The following is a 19,661-nucleotide window of genomic DNA, read 5'->3' on the forward strand; positions in this document are numbered from 1 at the left end:
CACAATGCCTGCTTTTAAGTTTTGGAGCCTGGCCTGCATGCACAGTGTGCTCTAGGGCAATTTTGACCTCTCCGTGGAAGGGTGACGATTTGTAGATGCAGTGTTTACCATGCAGTGTTTTTCAATGCAGTTTAAAGAGCACGGGTGGCCCTTGTGGAGGAGGGGCCTTCTCAGCACGGGTTAAAGTGTGGGGGATGTGGAATGGTGGTTCCAGACCTGGGTCTGAGGCGGAACACTTACAATGAAACCTAAAGAAAAGTTGCGTGCACTGCTGTTTTTTTGTCAAACAAATTTCATTGAGGATTTCGTCAATTGCTCAGCGCGATTACATACCATCGGTATGGTTTTGTGCGCACTGCTCTTTGGAGCATAAATGTTATTATAGTGCATTGTGGCGGAATTTCACCATGACGACCGGGTTTTAAATGAAGGCCATGTCCCTGTACGTATATTTCTTATACTGCACAGAAACCTGCACAGTCAGCTGAGTTACCCCGGCTTTGTGTGCAAATTGAAGAGCGAACTGGGATATTTAGACGCATGTTTACCCAAGAGCTGATGTTTCAGGTTAGTTTGGAGAGTCGTGTTTGTTGCTGGTGTTTAGAAAGAATTACCGGCTCCTGGGTAGCAGTGGGCGCAGTTCTGTGTTCACTCTCATACACGGGTGCATGGTGTGTACTCGGGGTCTCTCGAGAGGGTATATGTTTTGTGTGCACTCATGGGGGGCATGCTGCTACACGGGGTCTCTGGGGAGGGTGTATGCTTTGTATGCATGGTGTGCACTCATGCGGTGCATGGATTGTGTACAGTACGTCCCGGGAGGTGGATGCTGTGCACATGGGATGTCTCAAGAGGGCTGTGCAGTGCATGCTGTGTACACATGGAGTTATGCATGGTCTCTTGGGAGGGTACATGCTTTGTATCCAGGATATGCACTCATGTGACACACGGATTATATACAGTGCATCCTAGGAGGTGCATGCTGTGCACCTGGTTGCTCTGAGTGATTAACTTGTTTTTGTTGCTTTTGCGATGGCTAGTCTTGACGCCACACCTTGCTGAAAGTGAGTCTCCATTTTCTTTAAACAACCATTTTTACTGCTTTCTTCCCAGCACTGGCAAAGCCAGTAGCGTAGGCTTTAATGTGATAAACAGCATTTGTGCATGCAGTGCACGTAAGCGTCACACTCTATTATGGTGTATTTATTTGTATGTGTTGTCTCTATGGCCTACTTCGTAATCACATATCTTTTGTTTTTGAGTGCATTTTGTGACATAGTGGCATATTTACGTCTCGCATTACTGCAAATTAGAGCTATTGGTGTTGCATTATTATTTGCAACCCCAAAAGCTCAAACTTCAACTAATGGGAGACCTATTGCATTGAAAATGCTTGCATTCTGTTTCTAAGCCAAATGGCAGATTAGAGGCAAAGTTGAAATCTCAAAGGTATTCATGAAATATGCCTACAATTGACGCAATCATTAACCATTTCAAGGTCTGTTTTTGTTGAGGTTTCCTTACTACCAATGCATTTGTTCTATCAGTTTAATACAGAGTTCATGGTCCTTTCAAAAACTCCCCAAGAAAGAACGTCGCTATTGCAGGCAGAATAATGTTTTCGTTTTGTAGAACAATCTGACCTTCCCATATCATTATATTTAAGGTTTAAGTATCCAATATAAAAGGTACTCTATCCTTTTGCAAAGTATAAGGGAAGTTCAGTTATCAACAGAGAAAGTAATAAAAAGCATAAAATATAATCTAGTTTCAAATTATTATGTATTTCAGTCATTCATTATCCCCCAATATAGTTTAAATCCTTTTTTTTCTTACTTTGGACATACTTTTCAAATAATCTATCAAATTCTGACAAAATATCGATTAAGATGTAAAGGCTTTCACATTAACCGACATAGTGGATTTGAATTACAGACCAGAAAAAGAGCAAATAGTGCAGTATTAGAGTGACCTCGGTTTTGTTTAGTTTAAATAAGTCGTTATTTTTCAGCTCTTCCTTATGTTTTTTTTAAATGAATACATACCCTTTTAAAGCCAGAAACTCATGTACCTGATGTGTTTTAATAGACAACTTTTTTAGTTGGCAAGTTTGTTTTTCACCGATTTATTTTGCCTCTATTAAATACAAAAAAACATGCGCAATTGCATAGGTTTACCAGACAGCTTTACGCTTGAGGAGCTAGCCGTTTTCTTTATCAAATCCACCAAGCTCAAATATCAGGGGGTTAACAGATAATTCATTTGAATACAAGTATAACAAACACAATTATGTAGTAACGATTTCACAACAAGGCTGTCCATTCCAGGTAGTGTTGCTGCATGCATTTGAAAATTCATCGTCAGAGTTGCACTTGCTCCTTTCTTTCAACTTATTAGAATTAACATGATCATATTGTTCATAACTCACTAAGATGTAATCAACGGCCAAATACTGATCCCTCGAAGCCAATTAAATTGCCCTGAATTATCTACCTCAGTTCTGCCATCATTTCTCACTTTAGTTGAGCCAGGCTATGGAACCATATCATCATCAAGGATCTTTGGTTAGTTGTAAACATGTCTCAATTCCGGCTAAATCAGCACAAAGATCCTCTGATTTGGTTATATCCTTTGAATGGTATTCTGAAATGCCCGAAACCGGTCCTAGGAAGCTTGTTTCCGGTCCAGGGAATACATGGCTTGGCAGTTCGGGCTGGACTGTTCCCATGAGGCACATGGTCAGACTGATTTGCATATGGCCATGTCTGAACTGGGGTGGCAGAGTGGGCTAAAGAACGGTGATGGATTAAACCCAGATCTTTTGACCGGGTGTGAGTGTTTGATTGGTTCAGATGCTCCGTCTATCACCACCCCCTTTTGTACCGCTTTGTTCGCCATAAGTTGGCAGGGTATGCTCAGACGTGAGTCCCTTGCTCACTTTGCCACTAGATTCAAGCAAGCCTGGCTGAAGACGGCTGAAAGGCCAGAAACCGGTCCTAGGAAGCTTGTTTCCGGTCCAGGGAAGGCATGGCTTGGCAGTTCGGGCTGGACTGTTCCCATGAGGCACAGGGTCAGACTGATGTGCATATGGCCATGTCTGACCTGGGGTGGCAGAGTGGGCTAAAGAACGGTGATGGATTAAACCCAGATCTTTTGACTGGGTGTAAGTGTTTGATTGGTTCAGATGCTCCGTTCATCACCACCCCCTTTTGTACCGCGTTGTGGGAATAGCAGCATTATTTCAACCACGTTCTTAGTAATAACAATATGATTGTTTTGTTATGTCCTGGAGGCACATAGATTTAGAAATATTTTTTTTTTTTACGGTAACTCATTTAAGGTCATGAATAATCACATGTGAAGTGTCCATGGGCTAAGTATATTGAAATATCAATCCTACAGTTAAATTATGTTCAAACACAACTGCCCGATCTTGCCAAAGTTAGTTTTATTTTGAGTGTCATAAAAAGTAGTAGATTATTAGGACGATACTGGACAAGAAATAGTTAATTCATGGTGACTCACTAGCAAACGATCCATCTAGGTCTCCCTTATCTCTAAATGAACACCTATTATGCTATTCATGTCTTTCAGATCACGCTCATGCCTTACAGTAGGGGCATTGTGACTGAATTCTTGGCCCGAAGGTACAGGGAGAATAAGATAATGCAGGAAGATATGGAAAGAAAGATGCATTCTGCAAAATTAAAGTTAATCTTAACTTGCATAGCACTCTCTGTGACATGGCAGGCACTGTGGAACCTGAGCATCATGGCACAAATGCTACATGCATTGCTGACCAAATGCGAGACCCTGCACCAAAATAACACTGAGCCCAGTCAAAGACCAGGCCTTACAAATAGAGTCTGATGGTCACAGTAAAGACGGTCTCTCTCAGGCGCTCGAAGTAAGAGTCTGATCACAGCATAAGTAACAACACCGGAGACGGTCTCATGTTACTGTGTGATCTAAGTAGCCAACTATAAATTCCCTTTTTGTAAAAAAAAACAGATAAATGGTAAAATATATACAGAAGCATGTGTAATATTTACACCAATCATATTTGATGAACACAAGTAACAAATACACCAGATAGCATATAGGACGGGGTTAGCCCCAGATTAACCCAACGGAGGTTGGTTTGCAGTAGGAATTGAATATATGGTGATGGCGTATTCAATCCACTAAATTAGATGGAGGCAGTACTTTTTAATTTCACCTTTGCAGTATGATGGTACTAAACTTTGGTGATCACAGACCTAAGGTTTCCAATGGAGATGAGAAGGCTTGTTTGTGTGTTTTTTATGTGCAAAGATTTCACAGTAGACTAGGTATGCTGCTCTGACTACATGATGCACAGTACTTGGTAAATCGGATAGAGACGGTTTTAAACAGTACACCAAATGCATGGAAATTAAATGGAGATCCTGCTTTGTTGGACTTAAAAACTGTTCTTAACCTTGTATTTTAGTGGTTTTCTACTAAGTGATGTTAGAAGATGTAATGCGCGCCCTTGGGAAGCAACCACCATTCGTGATCCGTCACACGTCTCCGACTGAGCTTGTCCACCGTGGCATTTAAAGATCTTGGTAGATGGTTCACAATCAGGAAGCGACAATGATGCTCCAGTCAACTTCATAAGCACAGCTCTTCTTGGCACAGGACATCTCCCCGAGACAAAGAACGAAATGTCTGACCTATGTGTTTTAATTTAAAGGCTCAATAAGAGTCCTATAGAAATAGCATGCACAACTTCGAGCTCACTTATCAACAACTATACATTGATTCTTGACACAGCTTCAGAATAGATATATATATTTTTATTTTCATTTTTCAATAGCAAAAGGATAAAAAAAAGTGATAAAAAAGTGTACAAAGACATCATCATTTAAATATGTACATAACAGTACTAAATTTGCAATTACGAAAAAATATACACAGCCCCTAAGCACCCTCTCAACTTTCATTCATATTTACGGACTCATTCCACTAGGACAAATTAACATATTCCATTCACATTCACACAATCCGAAAAACCTCACAACCTATCGTAGACAAATACACTGAGGTTGTCCTGCAGTACCCTCTCAGCAATTTGCTAGGAGGAGATGTAAAATTGTTGTCAGTACAGATGTTCACTACGCCACATCTCCCCGCCCTGCTTATTTCCACACCACATGTAGTGATGTTGTTCGTGTGAACCTGCAACAGCCTCCCCTTGATTGATGGCAAGAACATCTTCAATACCAGGTAGATCACCCACAGACAGATATAAGTGGAGCAGGGCTTCATCTGGAGACCAGAATCCTATGTTTTCCATCGATCCCCCATATGACCGCGCCAGCCCAAAAGAGACCGATCCATCACCACTGTTATATTTGGGTGGGAAGGGAGAAACGGTTACCGTTGGTCAGGTTGCTGCTGAGCAGCCACCACTGCAGATCTTGTGCAATTTCTTCTCAAACCTGGATGATGTCTGACGGTAAACCACGCTTTTAATGAATCCTTTTCTCTGCATGTAATTACAACATGGTCATTACAACGACCGCGTTGTAACGACGCATACCATTACCCCTAACAACGACTTGTGGAGGGAGCAGGTGTTGGATTTAAAATCCAACACCTTCCCTACTATTGCACAGACTGGAGTTGGAATAGTAAATACTACTTTTCCAACGTCCAGCCCACCCCCAGAGCAAGTTGTTGTTACCACTTGCGTGGTAATGGTATGCGTTGTTACAACCGCATTGTAATTGCATGCGGAGAAAAGGCATGCATTCTAAGCATGCATAGTAAGGACAGGTTTCTTTGGTGCTGGCTCAAATTCCTGAGCAGAGTCCGCATATGCCGCCTGGCGCAGTGGACAAGCAGGATGCATGAGGCCAGCAGGCCAAGAAGCCTCAGAACTGCTCTCACCAAGAGCTCCAGGAACATAGGGATCACAGCTGGATTGCCCTGCAGTAGTTGTGAGGGTGGAAAGGCAGGCAGCATGGCGGCGAGGTGACCAGTGCTGGCTGGTTGTAAGGTTGTCGTGGGACGTGACACGAGTCCCTGCGGCGCAACTGACTCCGGGAGCTTGTTAGTCTGGCCCGATAGCACCGCTGCCACCGAATGCGGATTTGAAGATCCACCGAGGTCGTGACATCTGTGAGGGCACCCTGGGAGCAGAACCAAGACGACCTGATGTGGTGCCTGAAGGTAGGAGGGGGAACGTCCGGAGCTCAGTGGGGCTGCCACATTCCAGTCTTAGGCAGGGGCATCCGCCCGGTGCCGGACAGCTAATAGCCGTGAACTGACCTGGTGGCAGGACACTTCACCTCTTGTGAGCCACCAGCGGGTGTGGGACATGGGGCCCGATCGGTAGGGGCTTCTAGAGTGAGTTCTTAGGTGCTGGATTCGGCCTCTCCTGGCCCTGGATGCTGAATGCTCACCTCCCAGATCCTGCAAGCTTCAAGGCTGGAGGGCCTCCCGCCCCCGATCCGACAGACTGTGGGATCGATCTGACCCCTCCAGGTTGTTGTGGCACCACTAGGATCTTCTGGGCAGTGGAAGTGGCCATGGTGGTCGGCATGCGACCAATAGGACACCTCCGGTGGGATTGTGGTGGGCCCTTGGCTCGCGGGCTTTGCCTACTTGAGTCACGGAAGCAGGGAGTTGGTGCAGACCGGCCCGCGATCGGTTGGAGGCCCCGTTCCCCACGCCGCGCGGGCTTTGCGGATGGAGGTGGGCCTGCCACGTGGGAGCGGTGGGGCTCCTCTGCGTCCCGGTGGTGGTGGTGGTGAATGCCTTGCATCTGCTCGCACGGTGTGATGGGTGCTTCAGCACAAGACGGGGACTGCACAGGCCAGCGGTCTGCAGGACCTCCCCTTCCCCACCCAGGCAGCCGTGGACTCTGAGACCTGGGGGTAACCGTCGGGGGATGGACAGGGGAGCAGAGGCCTATTGTGAAGGGAGACACCACTGAGCGGCCCCAGACTGACAGATGACAGCAGGGCATAGTTGAGGGCCTGGATGGACCCAAGGGGCCCTCTACATTTCTAATCTGTACACCAGGGTCCACACACTTCTCTCACTACTAGGGGTGGGCTCTTGCTCAACCCCCTCGGACCTCCACTCAACTCTATTGGGATCTCCTGCTCCCTGCACAGAAGACCACCTCTGAGCAGAACAGGCTGACTGTGCAGGAGAACACAATGGCCTAAGCCTTACAGCCTACACCTGGCCTTAGTCCTTTCCCCGCAGCGGTGCCAGCCAACGTCCCAGGAACTTGAACTGAGATGCCACGGTGGGTCCAGACCGCCCCCTTTGGGAGACCGGATAGCCATGGGGAATAACAGAGGGTCAAAACCCCAATCGACCTAGACCCGTATGGAGCAATAAGCGGTCAGTGGACCCGATCATGGGGATGCAGAGACCCCCCCCGGCCAGCCCAACCCCTCAGGGTGACCTGGCTACCATCCTGCAGGCCATCAAGGCTCGCCAAGACTCCGTGGAGACCAAGATCGGGGAGGTGCGGGTCGACATGACCCTCATCCATCAGATTCTCCGCAACGCAACTGCTCGCATCACAGAGACTGAATCCCGCCTTTCGGAAGTCAAGGATGATGTTTCAACTCTCAAGATGCAGGTCAAACAGCCGCTATCCCATACGGCTGATCTCCATACACAGGCTGAAGATGCAAAAAAACATCAAAAAATCTCCGCCTTGTGGGCTTTCCTAAGGAGACAGAACCCTCGCAAATGAACACCTTCATCAAAAACTGGATCAAGTAATGGATCCCCACAAATGCCCAGTCTTTATGGCATCCTGGCCCTCTCACTAGTTGACTTCACAAAGTCATTCGACACAGTGTGATGGGCCTTTCTCGATTGAGTTCTTCGCTGGGGGAGGGGTTCTGCCGGATGGTTCAGCTCCTCTACGACTCCCCGACCGTCCAGGTTCGGGTGAATAGAGCCCCAACATTCCAGTCTGACAATTCTTTAAAGTACTTAGGAGAAGCATGTTTTTCCGATGACGGACCTGGCTTGGGGCCTTAACTTTCGGGGGATCGGATCATCGGCTGGAACGGAATCTTGACCAATGGGCTAAGCTGCAACTTAATCCTATGGGGCGCACAGCCTTGTTCAAAATGGTATGCCTTCGCAATATTCATAAATACTGTGCAATTACGCCGTTCTCATTCCCCACAAGTGGTTTCACTAAGTGACCGCTAAAATTACTAACTTTGTATGGGCGGGGGCTTGGAACCAGTGGAATTCCATTTGCTACATAAGTCTCCCTTTGATGGAGGCCTGGCCTTATCGGACCTGTACCTGTACTACCTTGAATCGGACATGGTACTGATCACTGGGGGTTGGGGGGGTGGGGACGAATCAGCATCTCGGCTGGAAATCTACTCATTGGGCTTTGATGGGGCGCTTGAACTTCTCTATGGGGTGTGACTGTCAACGGCGCTACGTGTACATTGGTTTCCCTTGACTGCTGGAGTGCAGCTCTTTGTCTCACAGGTTGGGACCACAGTCTGACTAGGATGAACCCCTGTGGCATGGGACATGACTAGATAGGCTGTCGAGACTAGAAGGTTTCCTGCCTTGGGATCGCATCGGGATTCCCTTCTTGAGAGATATTTTTTAGGGAGGAGCTATTGTGACATTCCAAGACCTAAAAGCCAACTACTCACTATCTAACTCGCAGTTCTTTCGGTATCTTTAGTTGAGTCACACCCTGTTGACTCAAGAGTTCCTGGGCGAAGCTCTCCCGGAACATAGTCCATTAAAGGCCAAGATCTTTATGGGGAGTGTTAGACCTGGCACAATTGGTGTGGGTCTCCCTTCCATTTTTGCTGTTGCCTCATGTATTTTTGATGGCGTTAGATGCTTTGAGCACTTTGCCACTGCTGTCCAGTGCCACAATGCAAGTGCTCCCTATTGTAAATTGATGTATTAATCAGTAGTTCCATGTTTGGCTATTTGGCTTACTTGTCAGATCCTAGTCTAGTGCACTGAGGTGCCCAGGGCGTGTAAATTCAAATGCTGCTTGCGGGCCTGCAGCACTGGTTGTGCCACTCACAGGAGCAGCCTTGTAAAATGTGTCTAAGGTCTGCCATTGCAGAGCCTGTGTGCAGTCTGGTACTGTCACACTGACTGGGCGAATGCACCCACTTGCCAGTCACTAAACCCTCCCTTTTCCTCATATCAGTCACCCCTATAGTAGGCCCAAGGGCAGGGTGCATTGTAAGTATAAGGTAGGACATGCCCTGGTGTGTGTGGCATGTCCTGATAGTGAATTACAGCCATTTTCGTTTTTCACTATTGCAAGGCTACCTGTTCTCCATAAGCCAGAATGGTCTGTTAGAATTATTACATTTTATAATCCTAACTGACTAAGAGAATATTGTAGAAATTCGAGTTTAGTATGCCTGGACTCGGAATGATAAAATACATATTTTAGTGAAGTTGATTTGAACATACTGTGTTTGAAAATACCACTTTTAGAAAGTAGGAATTTTCTTGTCTAACCTTTCAAGCCTGCCTCTGCTAGGTTGTGTATTCCTTGTCTGGAGTTTATAAGTGACAGGCCTGGGCGATTCCAAGAGACAGGATGAGTCAGCCCAGTGGTGAATAGAGAGATCTGCATCTAGATGGGAGGGAGGAGTTGCCCCTGAATCTTGAATAGGGTTGTGCCTGCCTTCCACGATGCTGGCTCCACCTCCAGGGGTGCGGCTGATGTCTCTGCCCTGCACACTGAAAAAAGAGAAGGAGTCCTGTTAACAAAGTGCTCCAGGGCTGTACTTTCCTTCCACAGTGCTGGCTCCACCTCCTGTGAGCATCTGATGTTTCTGCTCTGAACTGTGGAAGTAAAGGATAAGTCTAGTAAACAGAGTGCTTCAGAACTGGTTTGGACTGCGCAAAGACCCCTCTCCCCTCAGAGAGCAAAGGATTTTGGGGTATAAGTATTGGGACCCTGATCCCACGAAATTAGATCACTTTTGGACTACAAGAAGAAACCTTTACTGAGGAGAGGAACCTGAAGAAACTGAGGGGAGACTGTTCCTAAGCTGAAGAGCAGCTTGGGGGATTGGCCTGCAGTGGTTGCCTTACTGCCAAAGGAAGGATAAAGGAACTTTGTGTACTTTGCTTTCAACTTGTGAAGGATCTCCAAGGGCTTGGAAAAGAGCTTGCCTCCTGAAGAAGTCTCAGGGACAACAGACTTCAACCCCCAGCTCCCCAGAGTTCTTTGGAAGTGCCTACTGCTGTTTTGGGCCTTTTGAGGGACTGCGTGTCGCAAGGAGCTGGAAGCGCGACGCAACGAAGAGGAAGTATGCCGTCGCACTTCTAAACAAGGGTATCGCCGCTGGAGTTGTCATATTGCACCGCATCGTGAGAAGAGTCTCGCAACAAGGAAGAAGCGTGTCGCCGTCGCTGTTTCTGGCGTCGCATTTCTGAACAAGGGTGTCGCCACTGGGACTATCGCATTCATTGCACCGCATCGAGGAAAGCGCCTCGCATCCCTGAGAAGCGCGCCGCCGTCAGAGCTACTGCCGTCGCATTTCTGAACAAAGATGTCGCCGCTGTAGTTGTCGGATTGTGCGGAAGCTTCACACAAACGTGGGAGAAGAGTGTCGCAGCTGAAGCTGTTGCCGTCGCACTTCTGAACAAGGGTGTCGCCGCTGCAGTCCACGCATCGAACAGAGAACTTCTCGCATCCCGGAGAAGCGTACCACATCTGGAAGATCTTCACGTCTTTATTTCTTTGCACCGGAACGTTGCCGCATTTCCATCGCTGCAACATTGATTGTCGTGGAAGCGCAACGCATCGAAAGGTACATTGACGCAAAGTGTCGCATCTTAAGAACTGAACTCAGCTAAGCTAAAATCTTAAAGTAACAGTATTGTGTATTTTTGTTGTTTATGGTCTTGTGGTAAATCTATATAAAAGTATACTTATTTTTTATATAAAAACCTTGTGTGGTGTCCATCTGTAGTGTTGTCACTGGGTTACTGTATGAGGTCACAAATGCTTTACACACTGCCTCTGAGATAAGCCTGTCTGCTCGTGACAAGCTACCACGGGGGTGAGCAGGGGTTATTTAGGAGTGTAATCCCCTTATCCTGACTGGAGGCAAAGGTCCCCATTTGTCACAAGTACCTACCTGTGCCAACTAGAGACCCCCAAATCTAACAGGGAGGCTAGGCAAAGGGGCCACATCAGCAATTTAACATTTCCTAGTCATTCACGTTCCAGATGGTCAGACAGAGGTGGGAGTCATGGGTGGGGGACCTGGACAAGGATGACTGGAGGGAGACCGGCATGGCACCCAGGGAACTGGATGTCTATGCGCGGCTGACAAAGATGCAGTTCAACTACTCACATGCCACATATCTCACTACGTGATGTTATGTTAATTTGATTTATGTTGCGCACAGATACTTGAAAGTGTCCCGGCACTACGAGACACCTACAGCATGTATGCGATGATGCGCAGGCTATGTGCGCATGCTGGGCACTCCCTGTGGCTGATTTCTCCCATGTTGCCTGGGAATGCCCGTTCTTGAAGCCTTTATGGTTGGATGCGTGTCATACGTTGTCTGCAGTCTTAACTCACCCCCTGGATTGAATGGCCCGTTTTGCACTATTAGGGCTGATGGATGAGGTGGGGGGACCCAAAGGCAGAGCGTGCCTTCCTAGGGACGGCATGTTTGTTGCCAAACGAGATGTGGCACATATCTGGAAGAAAAAACAACCGCCGACTGTTAGAGGTTGGCATGCAGGAGTGGACTGGTGTGCGTACCATGAGAAGTCAATTGTTTAGGCCTGTGATTGCCCGGAGAAGCATGCCTGGAAATGGGGAAAATGGAGGGACTACAATGGCATATACATCTGATGTAGTGCGGTCACCTCAGTTTGGGTTTGAAGCGCGTTACTGTGGCGTACTTGTATGTGAATTGAATGCTGTACTATGCTATGCCATGTTTTGCCGCAAAACTCTTAAAGACTTTTTTTTTTTTTAAAGGATAGGTGCCCATCAGGAAGACACTATGATGTGGGAGGAAGTGAAGGTGGGGTGGAAAGGAATACAAGGGCGAATGTAGTGGGTTGCCACCTTAGAATAAAAATGTTGTTCCTCTCTTCCGCTTGGAGGCTGTGTGCTGCTAAGGGCAAACTAAAGCACCTTGGAAGCTCATGCCGCTGAGGCAGAGGACTGAGTGGAATGGTGCCCCTGGTGACCTGCTCAGTGTTTGCTTGATCCCCATCCTCTGCTACAAATAGAATGGGGTGACTATTGTATGGTGGCTGGGCCTGGCAGTGCCTATACACCAGCCCTCTAGAGTAGTCTTGAAAGGGTCGAACTCACTAAGGAAACTATCAAAGAGAGGTCAGTAGGCCCAAGAAACTAGTGTGGCTCAGTTTTCTTTGAAGTGTTTGAGGGATGAATCAGCCTTTCAGACAAACAGTCGAGGTCCATCAAAAGGCATACATATTAGAGATGCTTGCATGTCCCCAAAAAAGCAAGTGGATAGAATCCAGTGTGGTGGCAGAGCGCCAGACTAGTGCCCACTGCACTAAGGCAGTCACTCCCATCTAGGCCAGACCTAATGACAGATTTTGCTGCATACTGGCCAAGATGGGTGGAGTTGAAGGGGCCCAAAATTCCTCTAAGACTATCTGCAAGATCTTGCTGGCCATGTCCGAGAGGGCATGCATATAACGCATAGTAAGCAGACTACACTAACGGACTTTAACGCCAAACTGGTTAAGAGAACATCAACTTTCTGATGCCCCCATCCTTCTTGACTAACTGTCAGGAGGAGTTGTGGGGAACACATAATGATGGACTCTGCTGTTGAAGCTTGACCGCCAAACTCTCAGGAGTCAGGTGCTGCGTAGTAAAGTCCAGGTCGTCTGGAGCTGGTCTGTGGCTATCAGCTGTTCGCCCAAGTGCTCAAAACGGTGTCAGTCAGTCCTTCTTTAAATGAGAGTTAGGGGTCAGATGAGGTTAGTCAAGGGTGCAAAATATCAGTAAAGACATTTGCCTTGACTTCAACTGATGGAGGGGTCAGGTCATGGACATCAGCTGCACATTTATCACCACTGCAAATGATGCACTCTCCTCTACTGAGGGGCTCATGGCACAAAACAAACCCTAAGTCAGGGAAAGTATCCACCCCAATGGCCTCCAGCAAGTCCAAGTAGATACTGTCATCATCAGATTGTGGGGGTAAATCATCCACATCATCAGTATCAGGTTGATAAAAATCAGTGCCAAAAGGGGATTTGCACAACCTTGGTCGGGGTCGTAGCAGACTTAGCTCAAGGGGTGACACCAGAGTGGGCAGAGGCTTGACCTTTGGCACCTGCGACATCGGGACTGCTTGTGTGGAATAGGAACCAGAGTAGATCTTGGCACCACAAGGCGCACCAGAGGGAAGAAGAAGAATTCCAAAAATACTCAGCTTGGTCTCTCTAAAGGCCTTGAACTGCTGTAGCATTGCGGCCTGGGAAATTTGGGACACAAAATGACCTGCTGTGAAACCGGCTCCGCAATTGAGCGTGAAATTGATTGGCACGTTGATGCCCTCATGACTTTTCTTTGGATAGAGGGTGCCAGGATTTGGTGGAGTCCTGCTTCGAATTCTTATGCATTTTCTTTAATTTGGAACTGGCCTTACTGAATGTCCTCAACCACAACAAAAATGGAGTGGAGCTCTGGATCCTTGTATGAAGTGATGAAACAAAGGAAACAAACAATAGCACATAGGGGTGACGCTCCATCACTTTAGGGATGGAACGCTTTACTGCAGAGTCGTTTCAGGCGACCTAGTGATGCATGTGAGCACTGCTATGAAAAACATCTGGACCTGCTCTGGTACATGGGGAATATTCTAAAGCTGAGAAATCTGCAGTTAGAAGTATCCATCAGAGAAGCATTTATCCACCAACCAGTGAGATAGAAAAACAGAAACGAAGATGACAGTTATTGACATACACAGAATAGATAGGCTGAAGTCCACAACCAGTCAAGAGGATGGAAAAAATGGAAAAGCATAATTTAGACTAGTTTTCCAGAATGACCTGCTAGCCATATGATCTTCAATCAAAGTGGAAGAAAGGTGAGAAGGACAACAGACAAATAAAAAAGAAGAAAGCATTTATATTTTGTCTTGTTTCTTCTACTCCTTAAGAACGAAAACATTATAAAGGAAGTAAGCCAATAGATTTCACAACACAAAACAATATTTAGTAGCCACACAAGATTCCTATTAACAGGAATCAGCAGAAGATGGTTTGGGCGTTGGAATCTCAGGAACTTCACTGTGTCAATTCTGATACTCAAAGTCAAGCACAGGACACAGAGAAAAGAAGTTAATGAAGAGCAGGTATTCTTAATATACAATTGTCTGGCAACTATAGAATAATCTTTCATTTCACAGTTCACAAATAAATTATCTAGCACGGTCATAGAAATAGAAGTTAAAAATAGGACTTCCAACTCTTTGCTAATGCACAACCAAACTGACTGCTAATTTAATATAATGATGTATGGGAAATGAACAGTAAACCAAAAAGAGAGTTTGCTACTACATCAATTTAACAACCAACCTATGCAAAATTGGTCAATTGTGATATCCTAGTATTTAAAGTGGGGGGTTTAAAAGTGTAGCATGAAGGACTCATGGTAAGGGACAAAAGTGTGATAAATCAAACACAACCGCAACTCCAGTCTTAAATTAGTTCAGATGAAACTTCTGTAGGTATCCTTATTTTAAAAATCATCAGGTGTCCCAGGGATCTGGGTTACACCTTCCAAGCCATGTGTCCTTTTAAATAAAGTGTATTAATTATTCAGATTCCTGTAAATAGTGGCAATTTTAAATATACTGCTTTTAACTATTTAATCAGTAACTAGCTTTTTTTGACGATTTGCTATCAATATTCCCTCATGTTATCCCCTCCACCTCCCCGAACTTTTATTCCACATAAACCCATTTATTAATAGTGAAGCATAGTAAGAAAAAAAGTTTCAAATAACTAGTATTAGCGTACAATGTGAACAAGTGACATGGATAATAAACACACACATAAATGAAAACATGTGTCACATTAAAATATATAATTAACTATAAAAAAAGCTGCTTTCATTATTTATACGTACCAGCCACTGTTGGCCATACACAAAAACATGATTTTTGGCAATATCCACTCTATCCCATGCTAGGGTCAGTACAAGCTGGTCAAATGCAGATGCATTTGTGCCTAAGAAAAAAAAGGTTTAAGAAGTTTATTAGAAAGCTTAAAATGAAATCTGTTTCCACTTACGATAAACTGCAGAATTATACATCAGATTAAAAGGCCAATGTAAGCTCAGTCACAGCACTTTGCATCCTGGACAATTTTAAAATTCCTTCACAAGATAATGAAAATGTGAGGAGAGATTTCACTGAAACAGCTGTAAAACATAATCAGTTAATCTGGAACTCCAAGGTCACTTTTCATTACTTAAAATTAGTAAAGTTAACATTATTGAATGTCTCCGATAGACCATCCTGCCACAGAATGCTTAGTACAAAAACAACCATAAATTCTTATAATTTCAAACGTTATCAAGGTTAGCTTTCACAAACATTCACATAACGCGTTGCAGAAGAAACAGACAAAATGTTTGATGTTTTAAGGGTTGACTAGATGAACAGGTTACTTACATTAGGTAAATTCTCTCTGGTGGATAATCTACCCAACCACAGATTCCCCCCTTTTGAACTTTCCTCTCGAGAGCTGCTGAGAATGTGCGGACAGTAAGCACTGTTTAATCAGTTTCTTCAGTAGAGAGGTTTTGGAATAGGAAGTTACATCATTTCCTGTTGGCGATTCTGACACTGGAAGTAGATATGGAGCCAAGGACTTTTAAGGTGGTGCTGAAGGTATGACGGTGCTTGACTTTGAAAACATTTGAGGGCTTTTTTGGGGTATCCTGTGCTAGTGTTTCAGTTGCAGTGTAATGTGCTCGTTATCTGTAGATCCAGGCTGGTTTGCCGTCTTGTTTCTGTATTTTTCCTACATGATGTCAGTGAATCCTTGTGCAGCTTTCTGTTGTGAAAACTTTAAGGTCCGTAAATGAGCTGAGAGAGACTGTATTCTTCATTTTTGTAAGGCTATTACTGTAGTGTCCATATCATTGTGAGATGAATTACCTGTTTGTCTAAGAACCCTTAAAAATAGCCTTTTGACTTGAAAAATACGATTTAAGGACTTTAAAGTTACTCTAGTAATCAGATGAGTACATTGTGATTCGTGTCAACTGACCATGTTCACACTTCCTCATAAGTAACTCATTACACATCACTTTGGGCCTGATGTAGGTAACCAAATACCGGTCGGTAATGGCCGAAAATACGGAATTTTGGCCGTTACCAACCGGTATTTAGTGTTTAATATGTAGGGGGCCTTAAATTTACCGATTCGGTAAATTTACCGATTCGGTAATTTTAACGATTCTGTAAAATACCGAATCGGTAAATTTACCAAATTGGTAAATCTAGATGTAGGCGGCACTGAAAACCGTGCCACAGGCCCTTAAGAATTCGTTATTTACCATGAAATACTATTTCATGGTAAATAACGAATTCCTGTATACATGCACATCTGTGCATGTACACCTGGGCATGTATGTGTCTCACATGGCACACAAGCCACAATCAGGGGTGCAACAGGGTGTCAAAGTGACACCCTGTCCCCCTTGACAATTCGGTATTTTTACCGAATCGGTATTTACAGATTCGGTAATTGACATTGATTCCAATGGGCCTCAAGGCCCGTAGTAATCAATGGCAAATACCGAATCGGTAAATACCGAATCTTACCAATTCGGTATTTTTCACCGAATTATTACATACATTGGATTTACCGATTCATAAATACCGAATCGGTAAGGAGTAGTTTCTGTCCTGTAACTCCAGTTCTGTAGTAGGGGTATCTCTGTTATAGTCATAATCTAGTGAATAGTCCCGCTCATGTGCGTGGACCCTGGCAATCAAAAATAATCTCTTAAACTGTCAAAAAATTGCAGAACTGCAAAGACACTTAAGAGATAATTTAAAGACAAATAATGCAGCCTATATTCACAGGCTACACTGTCTAGTACTTCAACTAGAAATTCCACCAAAAACACACACAACATCACAGCCTGCCCAGTTTCTTCCATAGAGAAACTTGCCTCTACCAGTAAAAGCCTCTGGAATGATAGAGAGGAAGGCATGGACAGACAAGCCCCATAGGCTGCCATTATGTGGCTTAAATAGGATACTGTGCCTTTAAGAGAACTTTCCAGAACTTCTCCCAGTATCCCAGAATGCACAGCAGGTCCCACTTACATTCAGTTCTTTTTGAAGGCGTACACGCCAGACCTGTAGCATTCCTTACATGAATATCTCTCTCCACCGGGGAGGAGGGCGGGCGCTTATGACTATAACAGAGATACCCCTACTACAGAACTGGAGTTACAGGACAGAAACTACTCCTTCTGTAGTAGGGGATCTCTGAGTATAGGCATAATCTAGTGAATAGAATGGCAAGCCCATCCCCACACCAAAGCAGCGGTGGAGAAAAGAGAAATAACTACTTATTGTGCGAACAGATTTCGCAGCGAAGCCTGTCCAACCTGAGCGTCTGCCCTGGCATCAGTGTCCAGGCAGTAATGCTTAGCAAAGGTATGAACCGACTTCCAAGTGGCCGCCTTGCAGATTTCTGTAATCGGAACATTACGGAGCAAGGCTGTCGTGGCAGCTTTGCCCCTGGTGGAATGAGCCTTAGGTTTACCCCCTAAGGTCTTATTAGCTTTTTGGTAACACAACTGTATGCAGGACACAATACACCTAGAGATGGACTGCTTAGAGGTCGCAAGACCCGTCCTGACTGATCCATAATTGATAAACAATTGGTCAGACCTACGAATATCTTTGGTTTTATCCAGATAGAATTTCAACACCCTCCTGACATCCAGGGAATGTAAAGACCTTTCCGCTGGAGATGAAGGATTCTGAAAAAACGTAGGCAAAGTTATGGTCTGGTTGACATGAAAATCAGAAATAACCTTGGGAAGAAATTTAGGATGAGTACGCATAACAACCTTAGCAGCATGAAATACAGTATAAGGTTCTTGGCAACACAACGCCTGAATTTCACTCACCCTGCGGGCCGATGTAATGGCCACAAGGAACGCCGCCTTCCAGGACAGATCCTGCAACAAAGCCTTATGAATAGGTTCAAAAGGCTCCTTCATCAACCTGGACAGCACCACATTCAATTCCCATGAAGGCGAAGGGAGCCTGACAGGAGGGAATACTTTCTTCAAGCCTTCCAGAAAATCTTTGATCACAGGGATCTGGAAGAAGAAAGTCTGTGAAGGGCATTTCCTGTAGGCAGTCAAAGCAGCGAGATGGACCTTAATGGAATGAACATTAAGGCCAGACTGCGCCAAATGTAGAAGGTAAGGAAGGATGACATCCTCCTTGCACGTCGTCGGGTCAAAGTTCTTAGACTTGCACCAGGTACAGAACCTCTTCCACTTGTAAGCATAGGAAGTCCGAGTGGAAGGTCGCTTAGACTCCTTCAGAATGTCCATGCAATCTTCGGGCAGATTCAAATGGCCATATTGCACTATATCAGGAGCCATGCCGCCAAACTCAAAGACGAGAGGTTGGGGTGTAACATCTGTCCCCCGAACTTCGTGAGAAGGTCCGGCCTGCACGGCAGCCGTATGTGCGGAAGGAGAGACCGGTGAAGCAGGTCCGTGAACCATCACTGCCTGGGCCATTCCGGAGCAATAAGTATCATCCGCGCCCTGGACCGGGCCAGCTTGATGAGCACTGCCGGAATCAGGGGAATGGGTTGAAAAAGCGTACAGAAAGCTGTTCGACCAGTAGATCCATAGCGCATTCCCCAGCGTCCCCCGCTGGTAGTACCTGGAGGCGAAGTCTCGGCATTTGCTGTTTTCTGCTGTGGCGAACAGATCTACGTCTGGAGTTTCCCACCTTGCGAAGACTTCTCCTAGTACTTCGTCGTTTATGACCCATTCGTGGTTTTCCTGAATCAGTCTGCTCAGTGCGTCCGCCTGAACATTCTGCACACCTGCTAGATGGGTAGCCGTTATCGTCAGTCCTCTGGCCAGAAGCCAGCGCCAGATCGCCTGCGCCTTCTGCGACAGAGTGCGCGATCTCAAACCCCCCTGCTTGTTGAGGTAATACATCGTGGTCGTATTGTCCGTCTGTACAAGCAGCGAGTTGGTCTGGAAGGACGGATGAAAGGCCTTCAGCGCCAAGCGAACAGCTCTGAGTTCCAGGAAATTGATGTGGTACGTGGACTCCGTCGGGGACCACGTCCCTTGAATCTGTAGGTCTCCGGAGTGCGCCCCCCAACCTTGGAGAGAAGCATCCGTCACGATAGTCTGTGTGGAAATGTCCTTGTGGAAGGGAACCCCTCTCAGGAGATTCTCCGCTGAACACCACCACTTCAGAGACTGAAGAGCATGCAGAGACAGCCGTATCCTGTCGTCCCAAGATCCTTTCCTCTGATCCCACTGGTCCTCCAAGCACTCCTGCAACGGTCTCATGTGCAGTCGCGCGTGTGGCGTCAGGAAGATACAAGAGGCCATCGATCCCAGTAG

At 45.8% G+C, this 19,661-nt stretch overlaps 1 protein-coding gene and 1 long non-coding RNA gene across 2 annotated transcripts in view; one reads left to right on the plus strand and one right to left on the minus strand.

Annotated features, from left to right (window-relative positions):
• LOC144826435 (transient receptor potential cation channel subfamily M member 7-like) overlaps positions 1 to 19,661 on the minus strand; it is a 2,236,140-nt gene that overhangs the window by 1,639,563 nt on the left and 576,916 nt on the right. The window contains exon 11 of the mRNA XM_078684762.1: positions 15,156 to 15,256. Within this exon, the coding sequence (XP_078540888.1) occupies positions 15,156 to 15,256 (101 nt within the window). The remainder of the gene's footprint in view (positions 1 to 15,155; positions 15,257 to 19,661) is intronic.
• Positions 1 to 19,661, plus strand: part of LOC144826437 (uncharacterized) — an 871,719-nt gene that overhangs the window by 789,375 nt on the left and 62,683 nt on the right. The window lies entirely within an intron of this gene.

This window comes from Lissotriton helveticus, chromosome 3_2, assembly GCF_964261635.1.
Source record: "Lissotriton helveticus chromosome 3_2, aLisHel1.1, whole genome shotgun sequence".
NCBI classification, from domain to species: domain Eukaryota; kingdom Metazoa; phylum Chordata; class Amphibia; order Caudata; family Salamandridae; genus Lissotriton; species Lissotriton helveticus.